Raw genomic sequence first — 20,067 nt, forward strand, 5'->3', positions numbered from 1 at the left:
AATTAAAAGCAGAATAAAATCTATATACCTACCAGAACTTTAAGAGGGGTCAAAAACACCAAATATTGATAAGAAAATGGAGTGTCCAGAACTTTTATGCAATTTTGGTAGAAATGTAAAATACTAAAGCACTTTGGAAAACATCATTTCTTATTAAACTGAACGTATCTATCTCTACTCAAATACATTTTTATGTATTTGAGAAAAATGAAAATATATGACCACAAAAATGTTTGTGCATAAAATATATCCTTTATTTAAAAAAGAACTGGAAATCACTCTATCCATCAAAGGTAAATGGATAAATTGTGACTTACTCACACAATAAACTACTCATCAATAAAGTGGAATAAACCAGTTCATGTGACAACATAAATATTTTCTAAATGAACAAAGCTGACACAAAAGCATGCCTGTCTGATTACATTGGCTTGGAGTTCTGAAACCTGAAGAATTAATCCATGGGGTAAGAGGAGGCAGAGATTGGCCAAGAAAAAAATTTCCTGGAGTCATTGAAATGTTTTATTCCTTAAGAAATAAGATTACTTGAGTATCCATTTTGCAATGCAAAGTGATATGTTTAAGTTACATACTTTTTTTTTCAGGGCTGGGGGATCAAAGTCAAGTATTAGGCAAGCACTCTACCACTAGCTACACACACCCTAGTCCTAAGATCTATACCTTCTAATATAATTGTTATATATTATAAGTATATAAATTATTGTTTTAATTATATAAATTATAACTTCTGTTAAGAGGTAATATTACCATGTGTAGCTACCTTTTGAGTCATACTAACTCATTTGAATCAAAGTCATGACATTCGATTCAGTATCTGAAATGTGTATCAAAGCGCTGGACTGACCCCATGAACATATGCAGTATTTGGGGTTAGAGCTCCTGCTACCTTTCCTATTGTACAAAGCATACATGAACACCTCTGTATGGAAACATTTGGGATCATCTCACCATCCTAAGTAAACCCCCAGATGCCCCAGCCTAAGCATAGGTGCTTTGTTATATTCTTCTGGGGGAAAAAAAATCACTGAATTATTAGGATTTTCTAGTATCCTATGGTTCAAGTTTGTCAACATTACTCTCATCTGTAGCCCACCCATGGTTGACACTCAAGTTGAACAGAAAGCAGAAACATGCCCTTCTGTGGCAGGCATGAGTCTTTCCATCCACTGCCAAAGTCCATTAAGTCCTATTACAGAGGTTCCAAGACCATCTCTGGGTTTCATGAACCACTGTGTCCCTCCAGTGAACTTCCTTTGTGTCTGTTATAATCAGGTTTCTTTCCCAGAGACAGGGTCTCCCTAAGTAGCTCAGACTGGCCTTAAATTTCTAATTCCACCTCATACTCCTAAGTGCTGGGATTATCAAAGCTATGCTATTTAAGGTTGATACTTTATTCTGCTTGTCATGTGTCTCACAGCTCTGGTCTTAAACAGAAATTCAGGGCTCTGTAACTATGATAGATATTTACTTCATTAAGTTGATATAGGATAACTTTGAAATGACCCCAAGAGTAAACATGCTACCAATTCTCCTGTGCCCAATTCACCTAATGGGAATTTGAAATTAAGTCTCTTAACACTCAAAATGGTACTGAAACCATTATCTCCAAAATGTTGGTAGTCCCTGCTCTGCTCATGTCCCAGTCTCAGCACTCGAGTTCCCAAGGACCCAAGAGTTGAAGAGTGATTTGACAACTGGAAACTCACGGGAAATGGAAGATTCCATGCTAGTGACTATTCAGTGAACCCTATGCTAGTGACTATTTAGTGAACCCTTAAGTTTGTGTTTAAATCACTTCAAGATGAGGCCAGGAGGTAGGACCTTGGGAAGGGACTCAGTCATATGAATGTTGGCCTTTTCTGCCATGGGCAAATTGAAGATAGGTTTCACTAGATGCTGGATGCTCAGTAGCTTGGTCATGAACTTGGCAGCCTCTAGAACAGTCACCTGCTTTACAGTATCTTGTTAGTAGCCTGGACAAATGAAGATTAAACCACAATCGGTTTAAACCCTTTCAGCAAGGCACAACTGCAACAAATATTCACAAACACCCATGCTTATACCCCATCCTGTCCACATGATGGGAAAAGTAGATGTGATCTTGCAAAGATGCTGTGTGATCTTGCAAAGATGCTATGAAATGATTATGAAGAATGTGAAGAAACAAAGCACATCTGGAATTTAAAATATGGAGTTTATTGGGTATTTAAATATAAAAATAAAACCACATAAGCCAGAAAGCTCCCTTTCTTCAAACCCTCCCACTATAACCCCAGTTTTTAAAAATGCATCATTTTGCATGCACAACAGCTAGCAAGGACGAAAACAATGCAAAAGCTTCCATAGACAGCAGGTGGTCAGCTTAGGTAGATGAATGGGTTAGATGAGACCCTTCGTAAAGGAGTCACTGTTCAATGACGGCCTTCTGAGCTGGAAGCGGATTCTTGGGACCCTTGAGCACATGGCTAGCTGATGGATGGGTGGGTCGGACAAACTCCTCCTTCAGGGCATCCTCTAGTAACATCTCTGTACGTTCCTGTTTCTGCTCAGCTAGCACCTCAAGAAACCGTCTCATGCCTAAAGGGTCCAAATGAAGGGAAAAAAAAAAAGCACGTAGTAGGTTTGCAGGTGGAGCTCAGACTTACCCTGATCATAGTACACCATTAGAGCCTCTTGTTCAGGGATGCTAAATAGTTCAGGGATGCTAAATAGTTCAGGGATGCTAAATATTGCCCCTCCTTTCTTCAGCACAGATTTCCAATCAACCTGTTTTATACCTCCCCATACTTCCTTTTCATATTAGTATACCAAACATTTCAATGTCTATCAAATCCTATATCCTAGCTGCATTTTCCTCTAACTGATCACTTGATCTCTTTTCTCTGTGGTGTTTTGAGACAGGTTTTGACTATTCTGTTGTCCCAGTGGATCTCAAATATGCAGTCTTCCCATCTCAGCCTTTCAAGAGCTGATATTACAGGGATACAGAATCACACCCAGTTTTTACTCAACCTTTTCCCCACTCTAGATCAAAAGATATTTCCCCCAGTATAAACCTTGATGAGGTGGAATGCCTCACTGCTATATTCCCAAGAAGGTACAAGAGTGCACAAGGATGTCATAAATGTTTTAACTTTTCATTTCTTCATAGCCTTCTGAGAATATAAGTTCCATTAATATCAACACAGGGAACTGCCACTATCATTTATCTGCCTTGCCTACATCCACCTATGAGGGCAGAGTACCACTAGTCAACAGCTCATGTTCCCAGTGTCTCATCGTGTGGCAGGCACAAAAATCAGTATCTGTGGGATATAATGAATGGCTAGGGGTACTGATCAGGTCTTGTTTCCAAGGGAGCATAATTAAAAAGGAAATTTGAAAACAGCTCGCTTAGAAGGGCTACAGCAAGAGGTTTCAAAGCCAAAAAAAAAAAAAAAAGGCAGGAAGCTTCAGGAAATGAATCAGACACTGATAGGCTATCTCTGAAGGAAGCAAGGACCAGGTCACCACCACCACTCACCCTCTTCGAGGTGTTTTTCTGCAAAAACAAGGCAGAACCAGCCAGGTTCATCACACATGAAGGATTTGCCATGGGATAGTATCAGCTTGCTTTCCAGAAAGCGGCGATGGAGGAGCAGTTCTTCTTGAAAGGTACCCGGGTGGAAAAGGTACTAGAAAGAACAGAGGCACAGAAATAGCAAGGGTGAGACCCAGTCAGCAGCTCGCTCTTGAGAATACTCATGCTTATTCCTAGAGCTTACCGCTTTCAGGTTGATCCACATAGAGACACCAAAGCTACAAAGGTCATATGGGATCTCCAGGGTGTCCAGCTTGCTAGTGACAAACTTGTGAGCTTTCCGTAGCCGGGACTGGTTCGTGGGTAGGTACACCTGGGTAATCCATTCTGGGTCAAAGGAGGAAGAGCTGTCATAGATCCTGTGGCAGAAATCTTGCCACAAGATTGGGTTTCATTCAAGTGATTTCTATCCAAGACTATTTGTGTGGATAGCTTTGACACCCCACCTTATCTGGGGCTCTGAAACGTAAGAAGGGCTTCAATGGGCCAACAGGAGATGTTCCCTTCAAGTTCACACCCCTGAGGTAGTGTCAGGGTACCCCATCAAGGCAGAGATGATGCTACTTCAACTGGGCCAAGTTAACAGCAGCTCAAAACCTCCCTGACATCTAACTTTTGAGCTCCACGTGGACTTGGAGGAAGCTAGATATGCTTGTAGCTCAAGTCTCTCAGCATCAGTACTACAAAAGAACAATCCCAGGAGCTGTTGAGTAGCCCTGGGGCTCAGGTTATGCTTCTTGGTCATCAATTTAGATCTTTTGGAATGGAGTCCACCCTCTGGTGGTACTTAAGCCACTATATGATTCCCAGGTTCACCCAAGGTTGAAAACTAGTGTTCCACAGCTTAGATCCGATTCCTGCCATGTATCAAAAAACTTGGTATCATGTAGGGATGCATCCAGCTGGCTTTTTCCAATCGACCTCCCTCTCTACCCAGACCTAGAAGCAAACTACGTACTAAACCTGGTAATCCAATGACATTCATTTGTTTTACCCATGCTTTTGTTGTTGTGTCCTACTTGTGTCCTAGTTATTGTTTTAAGCATTCCCCAGTGTGGCATGTGTTATAAAAAGTTTGAAAACAGGAAACATTTACTATATTTTCCTATAATATGAAAGGAAAAAGTTTCTTTGAGGCCAGCATTTACTTGAGGTCCAAAGTAAGTGCCATAAGTTTAAGCCACAATTGCCAGTTCTCCTTTGGCTACCTTAGGAAATGAGATGATTTTTAACTAAAATGGTCAGTGACTCTTTGAAATCCTTGTCAAGAGGCAAGTAGGACAGTGCTGAGGGAAGGAAGACATTCACATCAAGACTGATTTATGAAGTTGCTACTTTCAGGTCTTAAAAGTATAATTAACTCTCCCCCTTTCAAGCAGAGCAAAGAAAATTAAAGTATCTGAGCTGTATCCCTGTCCCCTTCCCTTCATTGCCTACCTCAGTTAAGACCTGACACTGAATACTGAGGGCATACTAGAGGCCTGAGAAAACCTAGAATTCCCAGTGGCCATGAGGTCCATCCAAGATGTCATGCTAGGGTGTTGCTTAATACCTCTGTCCTGAAGCAATCGACCTAGCTTGTACTGGGTGATGCCAGAGACACCATGGAGACAGCCAAAGGAGCCCACAGTAGAGGCCACATGCCTATTCTGGGTGTACAGAGCGCCAAGACAGAAGCCAGCAATGCCAAAGTCCTACAGGAAGACAAGGGAGGAACCTTCTATTTTTGGATTCTTTTTTTCCCCCCCAAGATTCAAGGACAGGCAACTGGGACTCACCAAACTGGCATCCCAGATCACATGGGTCCTTTCAGGGTCAGGCCAACTGCAGAAGAAAAATCAAGGTTATGGAGGAGTATTTGAAGGATTTAAGAGTTGGAATCTATGGTGGCAAGGAAGTGAACTTGGAAGTCTTTCCTTGATAACAAGGCCTAAGGAACTCAAGATCACAACATTGCTCCAGCTAAGCCAGGAATCAACACAAAGTACATCTGATGTACTAGAAGGATGGCTCCCAATCCATAAAGAGGCCCAAGACCCTTGCCCTGACCTGTGGCTCTGCCCACCACCACCACCCCAATGCACACACACACCTGGTCTATATGAAGCTACCCTCCTAGCATTGACTCTTCAGGTGTGAGCTTTCCACTATTTCTAACATGTGCTTGCCTATTTTTTACTGTCATTCCTTTGGTGAAGTTGTCCCTTCTGCCAGACAAGCCCTTTCTTTTGCTTTGCTAGAATCCTACCCCTAGAGTAGAGAAAGTTCCAGGCTGGGAATTTGGCCTCACGATAGAGTGCTTGCCTAGCATGCACAAAGACCGGGATTTGATTCTTTGGTACCACATATATAGAACAAGCTGGAAGTGGTGCTGTGGCTCAAATGGTAGGGCTCTAGCCTTTAGAAAGCTCAAGGACAGCGCTAAGGCCTTGAGTTCATGCCCCAGGACTTCCAAAAAAAAGTTCCAGCCAGGAAGGGTGGCACACATCTATAATCCTCAACTTGGGAGGCAGAGACAGGAATATCCCGAGTTTGAGACCAGCCTATACTCCATAATGAGATCCTGTCCCACCCTAACCTGATGAAAGAGGTCAAGGGACACCCTACAAGTTTGCTTCTATACACAATGGCACAGACTAGAAGATAGTCAAGAGGAAAGCTGCTTAGTTCATGGGTATAACCCCCATTGGTGCTTCATTCACTCCCAAACACAGCCATCGAGGCTGAAGCCTTAGGATCTCACCCTGCAAGTCTAGGAGCCCCATGCTTCTCATGCTCAATTCCAGCTGTCTCACTCACCTTGCTAGGCTCAGAACACTGTGGAACTTGATACCTTCACCAAACACAGACAGCATGTAACTCTCATCTATAATCACATGAAGCATATACCTGTAGTTGGAGGAGAGGGGAAAGATCAGATACTCTTGATATCCCAGCCCCACCCCCTCCAAGGGGCACTGTCAGGTAGGAGGGGGTAGGATATTCAATTGCATCACTGTAGCTGGGTTGGAAGGAACAAGACCAAAAGACATTGATAGTATCTTATCTAACCTTTCAGCCATCAAGTAGAAATCAAGGTCTGTTTGTTCACATCCCACCCACATTCTGAGTTGAGTAGTTCTCTACATGGGTCTCATACATACACACCCGATCCCACCTATCCCCCCAACAATTTTTTTCTTTTGGACAGTCCTGGGCTTGAGCTCAGGGCCTGAGCACTGTCCTTGAGATTTCTCAAGGCTAGAGCTCTACCACTTGAGCCTCAGCACCATTTCTGGCTTTTTTTCTATGTATGTGGTACCGAGGAATTGAACCCGGGTCTTCGTCCATGCTAGGCAAGCACTCTACCACTAGGCCAAACTCCCAGCCCCTCCCCACAACAATTCTATGAAAAAATATCAACACCCATTTCACAAATGAGAGAAAATCATGTTCCCCACTGGAAAGTTAATCCCTTCAACTAAGAAAAAGTTACAACTGATATTTGAACACAGCTATTGGATTCTTGATCAGAGCCTTCAACATTCTTTCTCTGGTACCTAGGTTCTGCTCTTTTCACTGGTCTGGGTTATTTCTATAGTATGAATTAAGTAGTTCATCTAGGAAACAAGAATGTCTCCCCTGCATAGTAGGGCTATTCCAGGACTCCAAAGACAATGAAAATTTACATTTTCTAAGAAGTAGAATGAAAGTTCTATATGAGCACAGATTATACTAGGTCAGAGAGACTGCCTTCAAAATGGATGCTGGGAGAAAGCACTTAAGCTATAATATGTAGAAAAGCCAACAATCTGTTTTTTGACTACTATGTAAATAACTAAGGGAAAAGGCTAGAAAGGAAAACCCCTCAAAAAAGGTGGAAATGGTAAATGTACAAATGCTTTTCACTTTGTATCATGTACTGATTTGTATGTAGCTCTGAGAATATATACAGTAAGCAGACTGGGTAAATGAAATCCAGTTCTGACTTCACCACTACCAGTTACAAGAAACCTTAGGCTGGGAGTTTGGCTTAGTGGTAGAGTGCTTGCCTAGCATGCACGAAGACCAGGGTTTGATTCCTTGGTTACACATACACAGTAAAAAGCCAGAAGTGGTGCTGTGGCTCAAATGGTAGATCTCCAACCTTGAGAAATTTCAAGGACAGTGCTCAGACCCTCAATTCAAGCCCTAGGACTGACTAAAATGAAAATGAAAACTTCTTATGGATATCACACAGTGCTAAGGAGTTGGACTCATACCTATGGGCAAAAAGCAAGTATGTCATCAATGATGCCTTGGAGTCGATACCACCCAGGGAATTCTGAGGATTGGTTAACACAATACCGCGGATTGTTTTTCCCTAGGAAGAATCCAAACAAGAAAAACATGCAAATCATTGATAACCCCAAATTCAGCCAAAGATCTTTTACAAGTTAGAATCCAGTCTATAGACTCCTGGAGGTGGCCAGGGAGATGTGGGGCAGGGCTGCCATGGCTCTGAGTGAGATGTGCTCTGGAAACATTTACTGTTTTTCTTTTTTCTTTTTTTTTTGCCAGTCCTGGGCTTGAGCTCAGGGCCTGAGCACTGAGCACTGTCCTTGGACTTTCTCAAGACTAGGGCTCTACCACTTGAGCCTCAGCACCACTTCCGGCTTTTTTCTATATATGTGATACCGAGGAATCGAACCCGGGTCTTTGTGCATGCTAGGCAAGCACTTTAACCACTAGGCCAAACTCCTGGCCCCATTTACTGTTTTTCTTTCCAAAGTGCGCACTACGATTTCCATCCATATTTGACCACTTTCAGGGCCAGCAGTAGCTATTCTGAAAATATAGCCTCCCATCCCTTACCTTATACCTAGCTTCAATCAAGGCCTTCTCCAACTTCTCTTCATTCAACTGGAAAACATAAACATTTTCCGAATTGTTCTGGAAGAGAAACAAGATGATGGCTAGATGAAAAGTCCATGAGCCAGCCGGATGGCTCATGCCTATAATCCTAGCTACGCAGGAAGCTGAGATTTGAGGACTGCAGTTCAGAGCCAGCTCAGGCAGGAAAATCCTTGAGGTTCTTATCTCCAATTAACAACCAGAAAACTCAAGTTTGAAGCAGTTGCTCAAAGTGGTAGAGTGCTAGCCTTGAGCAAAAAGCTCAGAGACACCACTCAGGACCTCAATTCAAGCCCCATGACTGACAGAAAAAGTCCGTGAGCCTTATTTTCTCATCCCTATAATCCCTAGGCCTTCCTATTAGGGTTCAGGGCCTACATCGCTTCTTCACCCACTTTCTTAGCACCTGTAGATCTGCCTCAGTGGACGGAGCAGGGAAGGGGCCCATTCTAACCTTGCTCTCCAGGTAGACAGGAATCAGTTCAACTTTTGCATACAGATGAGAACTAAAGGTAAATCCACCATAGAAGGCAATCGGGACCAGGAAGGCCTCTGCAAACACAGTAAGACAAAAGCCATCATTCCAAGCTCCTTTAGAACCTGCCCACTCCATAGACTGACAGGAAAACTACCAATAGAAGCATTTGGTTTTATGACCCCTCCCCTATTACCAGCCCAGTAATGTTCTTGGAATTGAGCTCCCCCTTCCCCCCCAAAAAAAATCACCCAGTCTTAACAGATGTTAGGAAACAGTATCTAGTTCCAAAGAACAAACTAGTTTCATTTGAAGGGTGCACTGGAGAAGAGGTAGGACTGCTACTGTGACTGGCTATGTCCAGGGTCCAAACCTGGACAAGATAGCCTTGCTAGGAGATGGAACACTTTTCCTTAGAGAAGTCTTCCTAGCTTCAAGCCAAATTCTCAAGGCCAAGGCCCATGCATGCAAGAAGGGCTCCTGTGATTTAGCTGTGAGGGAGGGGGCAGGCATTTCCTCTTTCTTTCCCATCCATTCAGCCTGATGTATGGGATGATCAAGCACCTAATCCTTCCATCTTGGTCACTTCCTTCCACCCAACCAGAGCCATTGCTTAGGCATTGTTCAGCGATTGACAACAGATCACTCAGCTTTTATTTGATCCCAAACTAATTAGCCTCTCTCCAATTCTTTTTGGGGAGGTAGGAAAGCTGTTATTTCTCTAGATATATAGGTCTCTATAGTTCGGTTAGGCCCAAGAGCTCAACTACTCACCTAATAATTTGGCTGTCATGCCATCATTCCTAGGACATGCCTCCGTGGGCAAAGCATCATAGAGGAATCAAAGTCCCTTGCTAAATCCCAGAAATAACTTCAAATATCTTAGTGCAGAAGGGCCCACACCTTGCCCCTGTAAGGGCTGCAGTCAAGGGCTCCTCCCTATGCTGATCCTGTCTAGTAATTCACTCTCAGGGAAGGCTCAGCCCAAGACTTACCCCCTGGGTCACTCAGAACCATGGCCAGTGTTGAGAAGAGAGAGCAGCCTCCATTGAGGATAACTACCTGAGGACAAGACACAAGAGATAGAAGTCAAAACCCAGTGCCTATGGACCAAGCTACTTCTCTTACCTCTAGACTGCAGGGAAAGGGTAAGTACCAGGGTCCTGCGCTGATCTTGCAAGTCTCTACTAGATCTAATACAGAAGGTCCCCAAAAGGGACCTACACAGGACTGACTCACATTTTCAGGATCCAAGCGGGAGGGTGCCTTGCAGTAGTAGGTAAGGAACTTAGCCAGTTCTTCCCGAAGGCTGTGGATAGACCAGACAAACCTTATGGTTTCCTCATTCAATGTCAAGATGTTTCAAGGACACTGTGCAATCTAGCAAGGATCTTGACCACTCAATCCAACCCGATCAACTCCCCAGGTCACACAGATAATAGGTAAGAGGTGGGGAAAGCCCCATGCTTTTTAATTAGACAGCAATGCTATTTTTAACCAGCCCAGGCTGCTGCCTGATGCCCTATGAGAATTTATTCTGACCCTTTCCTACAAGATTTTTTCAGCGGGGCACCAGTAATCCTAGCTACTCAGGAAGCTGAGATCTGGATCATGGTTCAAAGCCAGCCTGGGCATGTAAGACCAATGAGACTTTTTTTTTTTTGCCAGTCCTGGGCTTGAGCTCAGGGCCTGAGCACTGTCCTTGGACTTTCTCAAGGCTAGAGCTCTACCACTTGAGCCTCAGCACCACTTCCGGCTTTTTTCTATATATGTGGTACCAAGGAATCAAACCCGGGTCTTCATGCATGCTAGGCAAGCACTTTAACCACTAGGCCAAACTCCTGGCCGACTTTTTGTTTTTTGATCCATCATGGGGTTTGGACTCTGGGTAGGGGTGCTGTCCCTGAGCTCTTCAGCTCAAGGCCACCACCCCACCCCTTGAGCCACAGTGCCACTTTCCATTTTCTAGTGGTTAATTGGAATAAGTCTCATGGACGTTAATGCCTGGGCTGGCTTTGAACCTTGATCTTCAAATCTCAGCCTCCTGAGTAGCTAGGATTACAGGTAAGAGCCACCACTCCTAGTCATGAGACTATCTCCAATTAATCACTAGAAACCTGGAAGTGGCCCTGTGGCTCAAAGAGTAAAGTGGTAGTCTTGAGCTGAAATGCTCAGGGACAGCTCCCAGGCCCAGAGCCCAAGCCTTAGGACAGACAAAAAGAATTTTTTTCCCTTGGAAGAAATGAGGAGATAGCCAACTTAGAATTTAATGTATGAAATCCCATTCTGAATCAAGACAGGTGCCTGAAGAACAGGGGACCTTTAATCTGATGGTTACTTACAACAGTTGGCCTCTCTCCTCAGGGTACTGTAGCTGGTCCTCTTCAATGAAGTTCTTGTCATCCTGACTCAACTATGAAACAAAAAACAGTAGCTGAGCATGCTCACACCTATAATCCTAGCTACTCCAGAGCCCAAGATCTGAGGATAATGCTTTCAAGCAAGCCTAGGTAGGAAAATCCATGAGTTTCTTATCTCTAATTAACCACCAAAAAGTTCAAAGTGTACCTGTGACTTAAGTGGTAGGAAGAACGCTAGCCTTGAGCACAAAAGTGCAAGGACAGGGCCCAAGCCCTGAATTCAAGCCCCAGGGCCAACACAGAGAGTGAACATAGTCAGCTTCAGGAAGCCCTGCAGACTTTATTCTACTCGGGTTGTACACTAGTATTTGCCTTGTACTTTGTGACCTCCCTTTAGGGAAATGGGTGTACAGTTGGTACACTCCTTATTGAATGCATGCCCCTCCTCATCCTAGATTTACACAAATACATGCCTCAATGGGAAGCATTTAGCAACCCAAAGCTCCCAGGGAAACCTGCCTACTGTAACCCCATCAGAGAACACAGGCAGCCAGGCCAAGCTGTGAGGTGTACTAAGCTGGAGTCCATCTCATTTCTTCATATCCCTGACATCTCTCCACATCTCCACACTTTTACCACACACTGAGCAATGCAAGGGTAAGCACTGAGCCTTGACGAGGCAAATTCCAGCACATCCAGGAACCCAACTTACCCTTTCAGTCATCAGATCAAGGCAGAGCTTGTTCTCTTTCGTGCCAAGGTTAATGAAACCCTGCAGGTGGGAGAAATCCAAAGTCACCTCTCTTGCTCCCCTTCAGGCCCCTTTAGATATGCCAATAAGAACTAAGAATTTATCTCATGGGCTGGGAGTTTGGCTTAGGGAAGACCCAGGTTCGATTCCTTGGTACCACATACATGAAAAAAGCCAGAAGTGGTGCTGTGGTGGCTCAAGTGGTAGAGCTCTAGCCTTGAGAAAGCCCAAGGACAGTGCCCAGGGCTGAACTCAAGCCCCAGGATTGGCAAAAAAAAAAAGAAGAAAAAAGAAACGTATCTCATTTAGTCCAAGGAAGGGATTCTGTTGCCATACAGGGAAATGCAATGTACATCCTCAAGGGTTAGTTAAGTTGAACTTATAGCTTAAAAAATTCTCCCTCAGGGCCGGGAGTTTGGCCTAGTGGTTAAAGTGCTTGCCTAGCATGCATGATGACCCGGGTTCGATTCCTCGGTACCACATACATAGAAAAAAGCCGATAGTGGTGCTGAGGCTCAAGTGGTAGAGCTCTAGCCTTGAGAAAGTCCAAGGACAGTGCTCAGGCCCTGAGCTCAAGCCCAGGACTTGCAAAAAAAAAAAAAAAAGAAAAAATTCTCCCTCAGGACCATGTCATGAGAAAGGGTATCAATGTTTGTGAAGTAATGCACCTTCTATCTGGTGAATATAATGTAACCCTTCTATTAATTACACTTAAAAATTATAATAAAAAGTAAAAAAAATTCTCCCTCAGGGCCAGGAATTTGGCCTAGTGCCCCCGGACTGGCACACACACAAAAAATCTCCCTGTTTAGAGTCACATAGATAATACAATTATATTTATGTAATTATATGCAAGTTTTATCTAGCAGTCACTGAATTCTTAGGACAGACTAGATTAAGCACTTTAAGCACTTTAGGGACATTGCCTTAAGTTCCAAGGAAGAGTTCTATACATGATTATAGAGCAAAAATAAAGCCAGGAGTCAGTGGTTCATGCCTGTAATCCTAGCTCCTCAAGACATCCGAGGATCAAGGTTTAAAGCCAGCTCATGTAGCAAAGTCCAGGAGACTCATCTTCAATGAAATACTCAAAAAGCTGGAAGTGGCAATGCGGCTCAAGTGGTACAGTCTCTTTGAACACAAAGACTCAGGGACAGTTCCCAGGCCCTGAGTTCAAACCCAAGGACTGGTAAAAAAAAAAAAAAAAAAAAAGGAATAATATAAGCCTGCAATCCTAGCTACTCAGGAGGCTGAGATCTGAGGATAGAAGTTTGAAGCCAGCTTAGGCAGGGACATCCACGGGATTATCTACAATTAACTACAAAAAGAATTAAAAAGGGTGGGGGAGGGAAAGTGGGAGAAAAACACGGGAAGAAGTATCATGTTCAAGAAGTAAGGTACCTGGCCAATCTAACTGTAACCCCTCTATCCATTACCCGAATAGTAAAAATACAATTAAAAAATAAAAGCAATGGGCTACGAAGACCTGGGTTTGATTCCTTGGTACCACAAACATAGAAAAAAGCCAGAAGTGATGCTGTGGTTCAAGTGATAGAGCTCTGGTCTTGAGAAAGCCCACGGACAGTGTTCAGGCCCTGAGCTCAAGCCCCAGGACTGGCACAAAAATAAGCAAAAAAAAAAAAAAAAAAAAACCTGTCCAAAGTAGAGCTGTGGCTTGAATGAGCACCAGGGTCATGCAAAAAAGCAAAGGAACAATGCCCAGGCCCTGAGTTCAAGTACCAGCACTTCATATTTACCTGTGTATGTGAAACATTGGCGTTACCAATGACCAGCCACATGTCCCCAGGGGATGGGTACTCTGCCCAGAACCAAGACTCTTCACCAGCACAGGCCCTGCCTGGTTCCCATCTTCACTATCACATGTAAGAGCCATCCAAGGCATTGGAGGAGATAAATCCCTTTCCAGTGCCAAGGAGACACCAGCTCAGCTCTTAGAAAAGCACATAGCAATTACCCATCACCACTTAGAGATGGAAAGACTTGGCTAGAGCCCTCCACCACCCTCTGGCTAGAAAGCTGCTCTGATTGCTGTCAGCCTTTCATCCCTCATATCCTCAGAGGATCATTTTAACATCTGTCCTCCTTGCCCAATCACTCCAAGATGTTCTCACCTTACAGCTTTCACACATACTGTTCATCCATCCTGACCACCATCACACTGGCTGGCTAGCTCAAGATACCTAAAGTGATCATTCTTTTAGTGTTCCTGGAAACATTATCCACATTTGCCTACATGTATTTCCTAAGGGCAGGCTCACCACTGTGCCTAGAATGACTGGCTCTTAGTGGTGAAGAGTTGGGATTTGAAGAAAAGATGAAGAGACCCAGACCCCAGGGGCTGGAAGTGTGGCCTAGTGGTATAGTGTTTGCTTAGCATGCACAAAACTCTGGGTTTGGTTCCTCAGAAAAAGCTGGAAGTGGTGCTATGGTTCAAGAGGGAGAGTGCTCGGCTTGAAAAAGCCCCAAGATTGGCAAGCCCCAAGATGAGCGAGAGAAAGAGCCAGAGAGTGCGCCAGACCCCAGTTTTCCAACAACACCCTTTGCATGAATGTGAAGAATCAAGTATGCAGTACCTGGCACAGGCTCAGAAATCTCAATGACTGAACTGTCAAGGTTTTTCTCTTCTCCCCCCACCTCCCGCAACACTCCCATTCTTACCAAGGGGTTCTTGTCCTTTTGGTATTTGTCTTTTGGGTAGGCCCCATACTCCTGGAACCTCAAGTCGCAAGAGTCAAGGATAGCAGCCCCACGATTGGACAGAAAGTGGTTGATAACTGTAACCTTAAATTCACGCTGGCTTTGTGTGACATCTCCAGAGGCTACAGGAAGCGAATTTGTGTGGTCACCTTGGGCATAGCCATCATTAGACTTCAGGAGATTGATCATACTTTGCAACAAGGTGATTATCTGTAATTTGTATTTGATGACTTCAAAGGAAATGTCTTGGTTCAGTGACTGACCCTGTGACTCCCTGGTTTTCATTAACGTGATATGTTCCTCTATGTCAGTTTGTGCTTTCTGCATCATATCCAACAACTCCTCGAATTGCTTTCTAATGGTGTTCCAGTAACTGTGGAGTGGGGCATCTGTCTTGGCCTCAGCAGGCTGGCTGGAACCTGTAGAGAAAGACAATGCATTGGAACAAAAAAGATGCTTCTGACACTTGGGCCCAGGCATGGCTGAGCACAGCCCTAATCAAGCTCCTCCCTAGCTCCTTCTATCTCCCTGCCTTCATTTGGGGCAATGCACTCTACTGCAATGACATCTGGATGTGTTCTAAGAGCCTTAGGGTCCTCTATAAGGAAAGAGGAGGATTCGACACATTTCTGGGTTCTCTACACTAGTCTTTGATCAGAGCCTGTCTTGTCAAATTTCTCCAAGGGGAAAAATAGGAAAGGGAGGCAACAAAGGTCAAAAGCTGGGTGCTAAGGGATCATACTTGTAATCCTAGCTACTCAGGATGCTGAAATCTGAGGGTTGCAGTTCAAAGCCAGTCAGGGCAGAATAGATATGACACTCTGGCCTCCAATCAATCACCAAAAAAGCCGGAAGTGTGGCTGTGGCTCAAAAGGTAGATTACCAGCCATGTGCATAACAGCTAAAGGTCCAGCAACCAGGGCTTGAAGTCAAGCCCCAGTACCAGCATGCGTGCACATTCACACATCCATGATTTTTTAGATATTGATTCTGACTGCATTTTCAAACTGATAAAATAACGATGGTAACTAATGACCTACAGAAAAACTTCAGCTATTTCCTGTCTGGTCCTCTATAGAAAGATTTCCTAGCTCATGTTTTAGCATTTTTATCAGCCCTTCTTTCCCTTCTGGGTCCCTTTAGATTAGCCATCCCGGTACTCTCGGTCTCCCGGTCTTATCTCACATAGCTTCCTCTAAGTGCCTGCAACCCATTCATAGTAGCAGCTGCTTCAAGCTTCGCTCACTAATAATCATAGATTGGGTACATGCTTTTCAGACTAAGCCCGTCAGAATCACCTGAGCAAGGGCTGGGCTGTAGCTCAGTGGCAGTGTCCTAGGTTTGATCCCCAGGACCAAAAAAGACAATAGAGTTAAAAAAAAAAACAAAACCAAACAATCTGGCCAGGTAATGGGGTGGGGGGGTTGATGTATTACAGATGGTAAAGTCAAACCCATGGGCTTTGGTTCAGTATGTTTGGGGTAAGAGCTAAGAAATGTTACAACGATCTTTCCTTTCAAATGTTAGCAACATACTGTTGAGAAAAACTATGAACAGAGTGGGTCTTATTTTTGTATATGTTTGGACTTCAACTCAAGACTTCACGCTCTTGCTTGGCTTTCTTGCTTTACTATTTAAGCCGCAGCTTCACTGTTTAATTGGAAATTAGAACCTCAGACTTTCCTACCCAGGCTGATTTCCAACTTCAGTCCACAGATCTCTGCCTCCTGAATAGCTGGAAATATAGGTTGTGTCCCACTACCACCAGCTTGAAGAAGGTTGAAGCTCAGATTTACTCTTGTTCCACAAGTAAAAGCTCCACTCTGGGCCCAACTCTCTCTGCTGATTCCAATTTCAACTCTTGGGAGATGGAAGGATCTCGATGTTGTAGGATCTCACTGTTGTAAGATTCTACCTTAAATACTGTGGTAAGGTGGCCCAAGGAATCAGGTGGGGTCTCTTTGGTTCTGACTCTCAAAGGTGGCACTGATCAAACCCACTGGGCCTGAAGAGGGCTCACAAGAAAGGCTAAGATGGGAATGGAAGCTGCTCACAGCAGCTTTGTCCTGTGTCACCTTCCTAACAGAGGTCAAAGATGAGCCAGCTTCTGGGACAGCTCCCTCACATCAGCCTGAGGCCCTAGAATTTCAACAGCCATTCCTGTTGAAGATAGAACAAGGGCTCTTGGATTTGTCATGGAAGTCTGCTCTGTTACCAGACTCCACTAGTATGCATCATCTCCCTCAGCCAGGGACTACAAGTTCACAATAAACGGGGTCAGAACCAGAGGAAGCTGGAAGCTACTGAGGCCCCAAAACATCAGGGGAGATGGGTGGGGGGACAGGCTGTTTAAACAAGTTAGAATGAGAGCCTTCCTCAGAAGGCTGATGGAGGCCAAAACCAGTGAACGCGAAGAAAAAAAGTTGTTTTCTGGTAAGGAAGAAAGTATGGGACAAAGCCAAGGGGAAACTTTGTGGTTGGACCACTGCAGAGACTTGCTTTCCCTATAGGAAAAGTCTACCCTTTCCATATAAGAAAATTCTATGTTAAGTGCCACTTACATAAAGGCAGAAACCCTGCCTCAAATTTAGCCCTAATTAGTACTGGGGTACCTCGTCTTGTTATATCTAGGTTCCAGTATTCCTCAACCTCCCATCATCTGCCTCCCAAGACACATTTAAGGGTCATTTATGGTGGGTATTATCAGTCTCAGAGTGAAACAAGTGTCGCCAATAGTTCTCTGGCAGAGCCAGGAAGAAGAGACCGCAGGAAGTAATACCACACTGACTTCCTGTTCTTTGGTGATATCGTCATGTGGCTCTAGCATTATGTGATCTAACTTTCAACATGGCTCTAGAAAGAGCCTCACTTTTACAGGTGAAAAACCCGAGGCTCGGGAGAATGAAATTTACCATACAAGACAGCACATTGCAAAGTCTGTTTGATCCTGGTTTACATCTAAGTGGGCTAACTATAGACCCCATCCCTGTTTTTACCATTTCTGTGAAGCTTGGCCTTCTCTTTGGGACCCATGAGTTTCCTAAGTCCATCAGCAATCGCTGTCACTGGGACCCAGGAACCCCAAGTGATGTTTGGTCTACAGCTTCTCACTTGTACCCTCTCCCCTCCACACTTACCTCTGTCTCCCTTCTCACTCATGTCTTCTTCAGCCTAAAATCGTCTCACCCTTGCCAGTTGGTGCTCAGAGACGTGATCCACAGCTCTCCTCTCCTCACTAAGCTTGTTTGCCTTTTGCTCTGGAAATTCTGCTTTTAAACACTTGGTGTCAAGAGGAATCACAGGAACCACCTTTTTCCTTTTACAGAACTCTTCCCAGGAGCTCCCTCTTAACGCAAAGCAGCATTTCTTCTTGCCATTGCAGGGAATTGGCATGGTAGAGAATCATATTAGAGCCACAGGTCTCAAAACTCAAGGGGTATTAGCAATACCTAGAGAGCTTATAAAATACGAGGGTTCAGACTTTTTGAAGGATCTGGGCCTATGTAAGTGAGGGAGGCCAGAATGTGTGAATGGATGCGTGGAGGGATGAGTGGATGGGTGGATGACTACCAGAACACAGTCCTTTAAGGCTTGGGTCCTCCTCCGATCTATGCACACCATAGTTTCAAGGCAAAGAGGTGGTTTTTAAATAACACTTGTTGGATACTCATTTGCAACTCACATTGATTAGCAACTGAAGATGAGGTGAATAAAATCAACAAATTATAGGCACCTGACAAATGTTAACAACATAAGGAAGACTTTCCTCTCATCTTCCAAACCTCTCTCCCTTCCTACCACTTGGATGTTTATGGACAATCCTTCCAAATATGGCCGCTGTACCAAAGATTGACCATGAGAGGGCACTAAACACTTTTTTTTTCACCCCGGGAAGCCAACTGCAGAAGCCGAGGGTGGGAGTAAAGGAAGTGAGGCTGGTTAGTGCTCCCAGCCCTCAGCCTTCAGACCTGACCCAGAAGGTCTTAGAACTCCCCCTCCCCAACCCAGAGGGCAAAATCTTTACTCCCCTTAGTAGATAAGCATATAAGAGACTCCGAGTAGATGTATTTTTGCTGACTTGTTTATAGTGTTTTACATGGGAAAAGATCCAAAAGGAAACTCTTTTTTTTTTTTTCCAGGAAATTTTAACCCATTCTGAGGACAATGCCCATCTGTGTCCTGTTGGACAACAGAGAGGATCAAAATTAACATTACTAATTCATTTGGCACCTATTTATTGAGCAATTGCCATGTGCTGAACACCACTCTAGATGGAAGCAAAACAGACATAGCCCTACCTCAGCTGCCCGGTGACAGAGACTACCCCCATACACTGCAGCACCCAGAAAGATTTGAACCTTTATTCATAGGTCATCTAGACCTGTCCTATAGTAGAGAAACTGGTATGAGTTACTCTCACTGCCTTTTGGAGCTGGATGGGCCAGCCAGCCAGTCAGTATGATACATTCCTTAGTGAAATATATTCTTTGGTTCTCTTGGCAGAGTATAACAACCCTGGCCCCAAGCCTTAGTGTCTAAGAATTCATCTGGGCTTGCCCCAGGACAGAATTCTCATCTATGGGACATACTGCAGTCACTGAGAAAGCGACAACTTCATAATGCCAAGCCTTACTGCTGTTCACCGCTGGCCTACAGTAGTGGGGTGGGGGGAAGGAGGGGTTGTCTCTTTCCAATTTTTCAAGCCCTAGTCCTGGTGCTTGAACTCAGGGCCTGGAAACTGTTCCTGGGCTTCATCGCTCAAGGCGAATACTCTACCACTTTACCCACAGCCCCATTTCCAGATTTTTGTAGTCTCATGGTTTCTCTCCAGGTGGCTTTGAACTTGGATCCTCAGATCTCAGCCTCCTGAGTAGGTAGGATTATAGGCATGAGGCATGGACACCCAGCTCCACCCTAAATCCTATCTACATTTGCAGGAGTAATAAGTAAGGATTGCAGCTTCTATTAGATGTCCCCAGAGCTTGAGAATCTAATTTCAAGGCAATGAAAGAGGGCCTGCCCCAGAAAGCACAGTCGCAGCCAGGACTAAATTCATGCCCCGCCCCTTCCTCCCTCCCAACAAACCCTAGTCCTGTCTGTGCCTTCTTTTTTTCTCGGCTCTGCCCTCCATCTCATTGCTCTGCCTAGATTTATTTCAATAGCAGCCCCTCCCTTCTTTCCAGCACTTAGCATGCAGCCAGCATCCAGTACCTCTTCAAATATGAATAAGCGGTTCCCAGTGCCAGCGCTTCAACCCAGCTTGGAAAGCCAGACTCTCCTCTGAGCTCTT

General features: G+C 44.4%; 1 protein-coding gene across 1 annotated transcript in view; it reads right to left on the reverse strand.

Moving 5' to 3' along the window:
* Positions 1–20,067, reverse strand: part of LOC150052933 (putative inactive 1-aminocyclopropane-1-carboxylate synthase-like protein 2) — a 46,506-nt gene that overhangs the window by 1,867 nt on the left and 24,572 nt on the right. The window contains exons 2-15 of the mRNA XM_090349243.1: positions 14,739–15,196; positions 12,021–12,080; positions 11,291–11,361; positions 10,188–10,257; positions 9,944–10,010; positions 8,928–9,025; positions 8,435–8,512; positions 7,843–7,943; positions 6,401–6,490; positions 5,380–5,425; positions 5,154–5,295; positions 3,786–3,928; positions 3,545–3,695; positions 2,430–2,598 (exon numbers count right to left, since the gene is read on the reverse strand). Coding sequence (XP_090205369.1) covers positions 2,430–2,598; positions 3,545–3,695; positions 3,786–3,928; positions 5,154–5,295; positions 5,380–5,425; positions 6,401–6,490; positions 7,843–7,943; positions 8,435–8,512; positions 8,928–9,025; positions 9,944–10,010; positions 10,188–10,257; positions 11,291–11,361; positions 12,021–12,080; positions 14,739–15,107 — 1,655 coding nt within the window. The 5' untranslated portion in view covers positions 15,108–15,196. The remainder of the gene's footprint in view (positions 1–2,429; positions 2,599–3,544; positions 3,696–3,785; positions 3,929–5,153; positions 5,296–5,379; positions 5,426–6,400; positions 6,491–7,842; positions 7,944–8,434; positions 8,513–8,927; positions 9,026–9,943; positions 10,011–10,187; positions 10,258–11,290; positions 11,362–12,020; positions 12,081–14,738; positions 15,197–20,067) is intronic.

The sequence above is a fragment of the Megascapheus bottae genome, chromosome 16, assembly GCF_031878675.1.
Source record: "Megascapheus bottae isolate mThoBot1 chromosome 16, mThoBot2.hap1, whole genome shotgun sequence".
In the NCBI taxonomy this organism is placed as follows: Eukaryota; Metazoa; Chordata; class Mammalia; order Rodentia; family Geomyidae; genus Megascapheus; species Megascapheus bottae.